General features: G+C 46.2%; 1 protein-coding gene across 1 annotated transcript in view; it reads left to right on the top strand.

Moving 5' to 3' along the window:
• MXRA8 (matrix remodeling associated 8) overlaps nt 1-10474 on the top strand; it is a 29234-nt gene continuing 18760 nt past the window's right edge. The window contains exons 1-3 of the mRNA XM_083752713.1: nt 1-1229; nt 8830-8853; nt 9866-10174. Coding sequence (XP_083608839.1) covers nt 1178-1229; nt 8830-8853; nt 9866-10174 — 385 coding nt within the window. The 5' untranslated portion in view covers nt 1-1177. The remainder of the gene's footprint in view (nt 1230-8829; nt 8854-9865; nt 10175-10474) is intronic.

The following is a 10474-nucleotide window of genomic DNA, read 5'->3' as shown; positions in this document are numbered from 1 at the left end:
GTACCACTGTACAGTGAAAAGAGGCATCAGGTTTAGGATTCCATTACATAGGCACTCGCTTGCCCCCTATCAGTGTTCATTTCAAAACACACCAATATTAATAAAACCATCCTCAGTCTCTCCAGTACTCTCATATCACAAGGAACTTGGGTCTCTGGAGGGGTCTGGCCAACTGTAAAAGACGGTTGTGTGTGTGTGTCAAACAATATTAGAGTGAAGGGGCACTGTTATTTCACAAATGCCTGGAGCCAGAATAGCAGATGTGGCACCCTCCAGATGTTTTGGACTACAGTGGTACCTCGGGTTACAGATGCTGCAGCTTACAGACTCCGCTAACCCAGAAATAGTACCTCAGGTTAAGAACTTTGCTTCAGGGTGAGAACAGAAATCATGTGGCGGCGCAGCAGCGGGAAGCCCCATTAGCTAAAGTTGTGCTTCAGGTTAAAAAACAGTTTCAGGTTAAGAACAGACCTCCGGAACAAATTAAGTTCTTAACCTGAGGTACCACTGTACAGCTCCCAGCGCCCCTGACCGTTGGCTGTGCCAAATTGTGTTTCTGGGAGTTGTAGTTCAAAACATCTGAAGGTCACCGTGGTGGCTACCCTGGCTGCAGTAAGGCCTTGTTAGGGCGGCAAAAGTGTGTGTTTTCCGAGCGATCTTGTAATAGCGAAAGGAAAGAACCGCAGAAGGCAAGGAGAGGGGAATACAGAAAAGCAAACAGGAACAGAACCCAGGCAGACATCTGGCGGAATGTCAAGGCGAGGAAAGAACAGCTGGGTTTTGTAAATGCCCGAGAAAATTAATCCCATACCCTGGAGGGAGGTGGGTGGGGTGGGTGGTTGTTTTTGGAACTCTGGGGCCAGCAAAAACTCGCTCTGTTAACATCAAAAGGGGCTTGGGAGCTGCTTGCAGGGGGAAGTGTTGTTCAGAGAGCCCGCATGTTATGTAGAAGTTGAAGCTGAGCAGCGAAGTGTTGGGGAGAAGAGAGGAGGGGGGAATGGAGAAAGAAGGCAAGAAGTGGGGGCAGGACTGCTGCATGCCCATGTTCGCTGGGCTGTAAACTGATGAGATCATGTTTTCAAGCAAGGAAGGAGAGCAGGGAAGAGCAAACTGAAAGAGGTTGTCTTTTGGGCAGGGAAGGAGGGAGAAAGAAAGAAAGGAAGAGCAAGCAGGAGACATGGAGCACGCAACCAGATTCCTCCTGGGCTTGCTGCTGTTGCTGCTGCAAGGTAAGTTTCAAAGCAAATTCTTTTTGAAAGATAATAGTTTTGCTCAGGTGGCCTGCTAGGAAGAATTCCGTATAGGCCAGGGTTTTTTGTTTTTGTTTCTGCAGAAAAGCCAGCCCTATCTGCTTGTATTAGGAATATTTTGGAAGAGGCACAGCAGGCAGAAATCCCACAGGACAAACCTCACATGTGCATCCTTGGGGATGCTGCACCGGTTATATTCTGCACACACTATGGAGCTGCTATGGGCAGAAGAATCAATCCTGTATCACTGAGGTGAAAACTGTAGGATTTCACTTACAAATACTTTTGCTTTGGCTTAGCTGCTATGCCATTAAAAACAGCCCAAAATGCAAAAATCAAGCAGATGCAGCCTTTCCTGTTGTAGCGTTGAGTGGTAAGAAAAGGCTTCCTTTGTTGGGTCTGCTGTTAAAAGCAAAGAAGCAGGATCAGTAAAAAGTAATAATGCAGCGACCTTAGAACACCTGGGGAAGCAAAGTGGTGTAGATAGAGAGCTGCCTGCAAAGGTGTCTCATTTTTTCTGTCTTGGGCTCAGGGGAAAAGAACCTCTGTCTTTCTCTTTCTTTCTTCGCCCCTTCTGCCTCAACTCCCCATCTGTAAAAACAAACCATCTATAAAGTATGTTGTATGTTAGAGGTTTGCCAAATTTTACATATTGTTTAAAATCAGACAAAGCATGGCAAGTCAAAAGAGGAGGGGGTCAAAAGCAGGCTGTTACAATTTGTATTTGTAGATTAATCAACTAATAGTTCAGTTGATTAACTGTGGGAGCAGCTCTAATTATCGCTGGTAAAACATTCAGGGCATTGTTGTTGATGGCGTTTCCCTCTATCATGAGTTTCTTAGCTCACATTTAATCCTTACAATAACTGGGCAACTTTTTATACTCTATAGTGGGCACACAGATCAGGGGTGGAACAGAAGCTAATGATTGACGCAGAGCAGACTCTCATAATACTACAAATGGTGAGGCTTGAGTGAGTTAGGGAAGAGTTTGCTAAAGAAAGTTCAGGAAAGAAAAGATTTGTCAGTGTAGAAGGATGCAAAGTTTTGACTTAAACCGAGTTCCTACTCATGCCAGTGAAGTATTCTGTATATCCTAGAAGCTTGCTTACATAGCTACAGTCTGCTCAAAATTGGTCTGCTAAAAGATTTTTTAGCATCTGTCTTTTCCATTCCTTTATTCTTCTGGGAGATGGAAATCGTTACTGGCCCAAGATCCCTTAATGGGATGGATAGTTGACTCGGGATTTGAAATCCAGGGACTCTTCAGTCTTACATAACACTCTTTTATACCAAAATCCCTTTAGCCTTTCCCTCTCTTTCTGCTGCAAAGTGTGGTGCTGCTGCTGTTTTCCTTTTTTAAAAAATGAGGTTTTGCAAATACATCCAAAGCAAAGAGACTTTGCCTAGGGAGAGCCTAGTGGAAAATTACTAGGGACGAGGGAGAAATTTGATTCCGTTTGCATTTAATGATGAATTTGCTTAATTAGCACTTTCCAAAACAATACACACAAACAAAACACAGCCCTTCTTCAAAACTCATCCTTCTCAGGATCCTGCAATGTAGTTCTCCAGCCAATTTATGTGAGCAAAAACGCATATACTAGGGTTAGGTGTACATTAAGAGGCACATCAGTACAAACCACATACAGAATGCATTATATCAGGGGAACTTGCTTTGCAAAAATGTCTTTATCAGGGAAAATTGCATTCAGAAATGTGCGTATTAGGAGAAATTTGCACAGGAAATGCTGATGGATTATCATCATCATCTTCACCACTGATTTATTAATCGCCTTCTAAACCACCATCTTAAGGTGATTTACGTATAATTAAAAACATTCTAAAAGAAAAGCAACAAATACATTGAAAAACAAGACTGAAAACCCCAACAAGTGGACACTTGTAGCAATGATCCATTTATCCAGCTGGAAAAGCCTGTCAGAACAAACACGTCTTCAGTTGTTTCCAGAAAGCGCAGATAGTACATTTTCATGAGGATTCTTCCTTTTCTTAAATTGCAAACTGATGTGGAAATTGTAGAGAACTGAAGACTGGGAAAATGAGAAATAGAGAACCCAAAACTTGCATATTTACCAATACCTATATATTACTGGGGACACGGGTGGCGCTGTGGGTTAAACCACAGAGCCTAGGACTTGCTGATCAGAAGGTCAGCGGTTCGAATCCCCGCAACGGGGTGAGCGCCCGTTGCTCGGTCCCTGCTCCTGCCAACCTAGCAGTTTGAAAGCACGTCAAAATGCAAGTAGATAAATAGGTACCGCTCCAGAGGGAAGGTAAACAGTGTTTCTGTGCGCTGCTCTGGTTCGCCAGAAATGGCTTAGTCACGCTGGCCACATGACCCAGAAGCTGTATGCCGGCTCCCTCGGCCAGTAAAGCGAGATGAGCGCCGCAACCCCAGAGTCGGTCACGACTGGACCTAATGGTCAGGGGTCCTTTATATATTACTGAGCTGTGTGGAACAGTTGCTGGCATCTTCCGTCCCCGGGCGCCTGTCAATTTTTTGCAACTCATGAAGCTAATATGAAGTTATTAGAACTGTTACATTTGGCAAAAGTTAATTGTTTTGTTTTCAGTCCTGCCTTTTGATCCAGAACAACCTCCAGGACAGCTTATACTGAAAATAAATCAGATTTTTCTAGGAAGACCCCAAAAGCAGAGTGTTTAAGGCAACCACTCTCCCTCCAGCAATTGGCAAGTAGAGAGCCGCTGAAAGGTGCAGAGCTGAATGGGTGGACCAGCATCCTCTGTACAGCTCCGTGTGCACTGGGCATGGGCCTGATCCAGTCTGGATTCTCTGCATGATCCTGCCAGCAGAGAGAGAAGGCTCTTTCAGATGACCAATTCACTGAGCACCAACCCAGTTTGCTAGCACAAAACTGATGTGGAGGTTAGACTATCAGCTCCTGCAGATAACCTGCACTGTCTCAGCCTCTCCTGCATGGAACATGTCCCCTTCAACATGCCCACATTTCACTGGGTGCCAGGAATGAATAGACACATCTGTTCTGGGGACAGTGCAAAGAGTAAGGACTCATGCATTTTGTGGACTTCAAAAAGAGGTCTTCAAATTGGGGAGTGCCCTCTGACAGCTCTTCCTTAGAGGACTCTCCTCTGTACAGGGGGGCATGTGGCCACCCCAGGTTCAGCGCATCCTGCATGCAAGATGACCTCGTTTCAGTCTTCTGACAGGTCTTACCTGGAACTTGGGTAGCAAAGCCCAGGAAAGATGCTATCAAAGTTGACAAGAGCTTGCTGGATCTTGGAGGGTGAGGCTCCTTCCCTCCTTTGCCTAAGGCAGCCGAGTGCCTAAGGAAGCCCCCGGGCTGGGATGAATGAGCCCAGGTGCAACAGCATCTGGAACGGTACAGGGGGGGGGGCCGTCTCCTTTCCTGCATGTCTCTTTCTTGAAACATCGGCATATTCTGGTGACTGCCAGACCGTTATGAAGAATTCAGGTGCACATTGGAAATTCAGATTTCAGCAGTTACAGTGGATTGAAGCACTATTTTGCCCAAGCACAACCTACCCACTTTAAAAGGAAGACTTTTTGGGGTTGGGAAAGCAATGGAGAAATGCAATGAAAAGTTGGGGGGCGGGTGACAAACGATTAACCCCCACAAACACACACAATTGATCACCTGCCCTGGGTTCTGCTTGGATAGAAGCCCAAACGGACGTCAAAATGCCATACCACATATTGATGAATGGTTTTCTTTCAGGATGGAATGAGTAGGCGTGTCTTCAAGCTGTCAGATATAGCTTGCTCAGAGGCTCAGTGAGGGCAGCAGGACGGGCAGAAGCGGGAACTGTTGCAGCTTCTCCCTTCCCCTGTGCTTGTAAACTAACTCAGTAAAGCAGATTCGGTTGTTGAAAACTGCAGGCAGCTAGTTATAGAACGGCAGACATGCCACAGCCCCGCAGGAGATCTAGGACTTGGGTGGTCTTTTTATCGTGCTAGAAGGTAAGCCTGGCACAATAAAACAGCCCAGAAGCAGGGTTAAATGCTATTCATGGCTCAAGGATTGTGCTGTCCCAAGGAAAAGGCACATCTGGTGAGTTTCCTGCTTTTTGGAAGGACGGCCAATTTTTTTATTTTTTATTTTGTAAGATAATTGGATCTATGGAATTTGCGAGGGAGTTGGCATTTGTTGCATTAACCTGAAAAATAGAAACAGCATGTGTTTCTTCACATACATGCGGTGTGGAAGGGCCTTGCCGCTTCCTGTATCTAAAAAGGCAGGAACCATGTCATGACTTTGAAGCAGTGATGATGAGACTCAGTTCACATCCATACCATCCATTTGAAGTTGTCATATACCCAGAGACGGCCCAGCCATTAGGCAGGTTGAGGTCACTGCCTCAGGCGGCAGAAGCCCCCCAGGCGGCACCTGTGCATGTGCCCCGCCTCCTCCTCCAGTGGTGCTTCAGGTGCTTCAGGTTAAGTGGTGCTTCAGGTTAAGAACTGTTTCAGGTTAAGTACGGACCTCCGGAACGAATTAAGTACGTAACCAGAGGTACCACTGTCTGCTGAGATCTACAGATGAGGGGTGGTGTACAAATTAAATTAAATTAATTAAAAATCAAAGAATGAAGAGGGGAGCAAGTTAGTTTCTCACACAAAAATGGGAAGAAAGTTACTTTCTCCCTTTTTAATGAAAGCTGGGAATATAGTTCCTCAGAGGGAAGGAAACAGCTGATTCTCCCCATTGATGCCTGTGCTGTCTGCTCAGCTATCCACTCAACACCTGAAACAAACAGCACATAAGAGTTTGCCTTTGCTTGTAAATCTGGGAATGCCGAATTGCATAGTGCGCACTGTATTAACATTAGCTTTTCGCGCAGGATAAAACGTACGGAAAAACTGACCTCTTTTTTCCAGGCGTTTGATGGACTAGAAGGATGTTTGTTGGTTATGATGATTTTGTTGCAGCTTAAGCTTCTTCGTGCTATAGATTTTCTTAAAAAAAGAAAAAGAACAGTTGCATGGTTTTTTATTATAACAGATTATTTTTATTTACGCTCTTAAAATGTTTTTGTAAGTCCCTTGGAGACCTTTTGTGCGTGTGGCAAGTGACTAGTAAGTTCGGATAATAAATGATACGACACCAGTGCCCATTCTGCAAGCAGTGTGAGCGACTGTGATGCAGGAAGGTCCGTGCGTGCAAACTGCGAATGTGACAGGGATAAATCGTGTGTGCAAAAGGCATGAAATGAGGTGCAAATATGCAAGGTAACAAATTAGGCAATTCCCAAGTTGAGCTTGTGGAAGGGATGAGGCCAAAGAGTAAGGGATGACGCCACCTTTCCCCCCACTAAAAGCTACCCCCCTGGTACCCCCTCTGGCTGCTTTTACCCAGTGGTGGCTGGCACCCACTGGGTGTGGTGGGGCGGAATGTAGGGCACCCCAATAGTTGGCAGAGCCAACTGCTACCAGCTATGCCCCTTCTTCCTCCCTGTTCAGTTCTGCAAGGGCAGCTAAGGAAGAAGAAGTTGGTAGGCAGGGCCAACTGTTTATAAGAAAGAAAGCAGATGGGGCAGCCTCCACTGTTTTTAGCCCCTCAGGAGTGGGGTGGAATATGGGTAACAGCATCCCAGCATTTCCAGTGTGGTGCCCATGGGCAACACAAAGCCCTCAAGACCCCCACATTGGCACCTTCGAACATCCCTTGATGCCCCCCATTATATAATTAAGAATTAGTTTGGGGGGCTCTTTTGCTGAGGGAGGGACTTGTCTGTTTCTTGGGGGAGAGCACTGCCTGCTTTTTTTTGTCTTGTGTTTTATTTGTCTCGGAGAGCAAAGAGGGGTGTGTGTGTGTGTGTGTGTGTGTGTGTGTGTGTGTGTTTGCTCATGTTTTTTGGGGCTGGAGAGTAGAAAGGTCCGAGCATCACCAGAAAAACTGTGTTGTAGCAAGTTCCTTAGGGAAGGAAGGCCTTGAAAACCCTCCATGTGTGATTATTCCCATCTGCATTCCATCCTCATTGCTTCTTGGCACCAGTTCCAGCAAAAACCAAGGCTGCAATCTGACCTCCTCCATGAAGCAGTAATTTGGGATGGGAACATATCTGCTGCCGGCACCGTTAAAAAAAAAACAACCAACCCCCAAAATGCCCGGACTTTCCAAGGGCAGAGAGGGGAGTAAGAGCTCTTTGCTTATACAGTTGGCTTTTCCTTTTCCAAAATGTCCGCTGTGGGAGGAGATTCACCCATGATGAAAACACTGGGAAACGTGGAAGGCCAGGCCTTAGTGCAGTAATTCCCAAAACAATGTGCAGCAAGTGGGAGCTGCTAATGTGCCACAAGAAAGAAATGAAATAAGAATGTAGGACTTTAGAAAGCTGCCTCATGCAGCGTCAGACCACTGGTCCATCTATCTCAGTATTTTCTACACTGGCTGGCAGCTATTCTCCAGGGTTTCAGACAGACCTGCCTTGTGCCCTGGAATGGAGCGTGACAAAGCTTCCTTATGCAGAGTCAGACCAATAGTCCACTTAGCTCAGTATTGTCTACACTGACTGGCAGCAGCTTTCCAGGGTTTCAGGCAGGGAGCCTCTCCCAGCCCTACCTGGAGGTGCCTGGGATTGAAACTGGGACCCTCTGCATGCAAAGCAGATGCTCTATCGGTCTACCTCTGATAATATTACTTGAACAGCAAATAGACGTGCAGAAAAACTGTTGCAACGAGGTACCAGCTAGTCTCTTTATTGATCATGGGTGCAGAACGTGTGGCCCTCCTGATGTCGTTGGACTCCCAGCCCTCATCATCTGCAAACAGCATGGCCAACGCACAAGGGCGATGGAGCAATGTCTAGAAGAAGGCCACAGTTTCTACAACTTGCTTTCTATGAAAAAAAATCCAAGGACTCTTAACATAATCCGTAATAACAGATAATGTCATTCGCAAGCAATGAATGGTAGTAAGTTAAAAACATGTTAGATACCAATTAATACACAAAAGCCAGTGTGGTGTAGTGGTTAAGAGCAGTGGACTCGTAATCTGGTGAACTGGGTTCGCTTCCCCGCTCCTCCACATGCAGCTGCTGGGTGACCTTGGGCCAGTCACACTTCTCTGAAGTCTCTCAGCCCCACTCACCTCACAGAGTGTTTGTTGTGGGGGAGGAAGGGAAAGGAGAATGTTAGCCACTTTGAGACTCCTTCGGGTAGTGATAAAGCGGGATATCCAATCCAAACTCCTCTTCTTCAATTCCAAAATGGCAGGGCGAAACAGAAACCAAGCTGGCTCGCTCTCTGGGGTTGACGTCTTGACAGAAGGTTATCAGCAAGCGGGTTAGTGTTACAGGATTCCCATGTCCTGTTGGAGGCCTGGTAGTTTTGGGGATGACATGTCTGACGGCTACAGAGTTGGTGCATCTGCTTGGTGGGGATCTGTGTCCCTGAATCCAGCAGGATTTTGGTCAGCCCTACTGGGGAAAGGACAAATATTCTTTTGAGGCTGCATCCTGGCTTGCCAAGTCAAATCCCTGAGAGGAAACACAGCTAATCAATGCAGATCCACCTATTGTGTCACTAATATTTTCTTTTTCTTTTTCCTTTCAGAGTCTGTTGTCCATCCCTATTCAGGTAAAGACAAATATTTCATATGAACTTCAGCTGCTTTGTATAAATTATGTTAATGGTGTAATCATGCATTTATGTTTTTAAACTTCTTGTAAGTCACTTGGCAACCTTTTGGTAACAAGCAACTAACAAATCTAAATAACAGTAATACTGATAATTACTGCAATCAAACCATGTTGAATGTCACAAAACACTTATTAATTTGTGGACCTGGTGGTTATGGGGTTGATGTAGATCGGGGGTGGGGGGAATCTGTCTCTTTGACCTTAAAAATCCTTATAAATTGTTATAGTGGTTATTTATTTTTACATTTTAACCTGCATTTTCCTATTAGGAGCCAAAGGTGGCATATGCAATTCCCCCCTCTTTCCCCATTTTAGCCTTACAGCAGCAACAACAACATTCTTGTGAGGGAGGTTAGGCTAAGAGAGTATGCCTCAAGATCACTCAGTTAGCTTCATAGCCAAGTGGGGATTTGTACCCTGGTCTCCTAGGTCCTGATCCAGGACTCCTAACCACTACATCACACTGGCTCTCAGAACTGGACTGACACCCCATGTACACTTACCTGGGAGAAAGCCCCACTGAACCAAATAGGACTTCTCAGAAATAAGGCATGTATGGGGTTGAGCTGCTACAGTATGAGAGTTTACAGCTGATATATGATCTTCACTAGGCTAGGACTACCAGTGGTTAGGCTGTTAGCTATTACGGCTATTGTTGTAGCTCCACTGTTGGAGGCAATAAGCTTCTGTGTACCACCGATAGCCAGGAATCGCATATGGGGAGAGCAGCTCCTGCTTTTAGGCTTCCCATCGGGGTATCTGATTGGCCACTGTGAGAACAGGATGCTGGACTAGATGGGCCTTTGACCTGATCCAGTGGGGCTGTTCTTAGGTTGGCCTCCATGCGGTTGTGGGTTCAAGCCCAGGTGGGCAGAGAAAGACAAGCTTTTGATTGTGGGTGCATCTCCCCACATGGCTTCTTCTTCCCCTCTCTCTCTCCCAATTGACAGCCCCAGTGGATGCTTCCAATCTCGAGAGCGTAGTAGTGTCTGTGCAGAACATCACTGCCAAGTCGGGCACTCGAACGGTCCTCTCCTGCAAGAGCTACAGGATGGTGTGGACCCAGGACCGCCTGAACGACCGCCAGCGTGTGGTCCACTGGGATCTGTACAGGAACCAGTATGGAGACTACAACGCTGAGCGACTGTGCGACATGTATTCAGCCGGGGATCAGCGAGTCTACAGCGGCTACAACCAAGGGCGGATTTTCATGCCGGAAAATGCATTTGTGGATGGCAACTTCTCACTGGTAGTCAAAGGTACCGGGACCCAAGATGGTCACACACACACACACACTTCGCCTAGGTGTGAAATGAGCAGGCAGGAAGAACCATAGCTCAGTAGCAGAACATCTGCTTTGCATGCAGAAGGTATCGGGTTCCATTCTTGGCATCTCTCAGTAGGGCTGCCAGCCAGTGCTGACCTAACTTGATGGACCCAATGGTCTGACTCAGTTATGAGGCAGCTTCCTATGTTCCAAATCTATCCTTTTTCTTTTACAGCACTCTCCCCCCCCCCACAAAAAACCAGAAGTTAACAAAGAGAATAAATATTTTAAA

Source organism: Podarcis gaigeae, assembly GCF_964106915.1.
Source record: "Podarcis gaigeae genome assembly, chromosome: 8".
Classification (NCBI taxonomy): Eukaryota; Metazoa; Chordata; class Lepidosauria; order Squamata; family Lacertidae; genus Podarcis; species Podarcis gaigeae.
The sequence above is the reverse complement of the archived record's forward strand: the minus strand, read 5'-3'. Positions and strand labels throughout refer to the sequence as shown.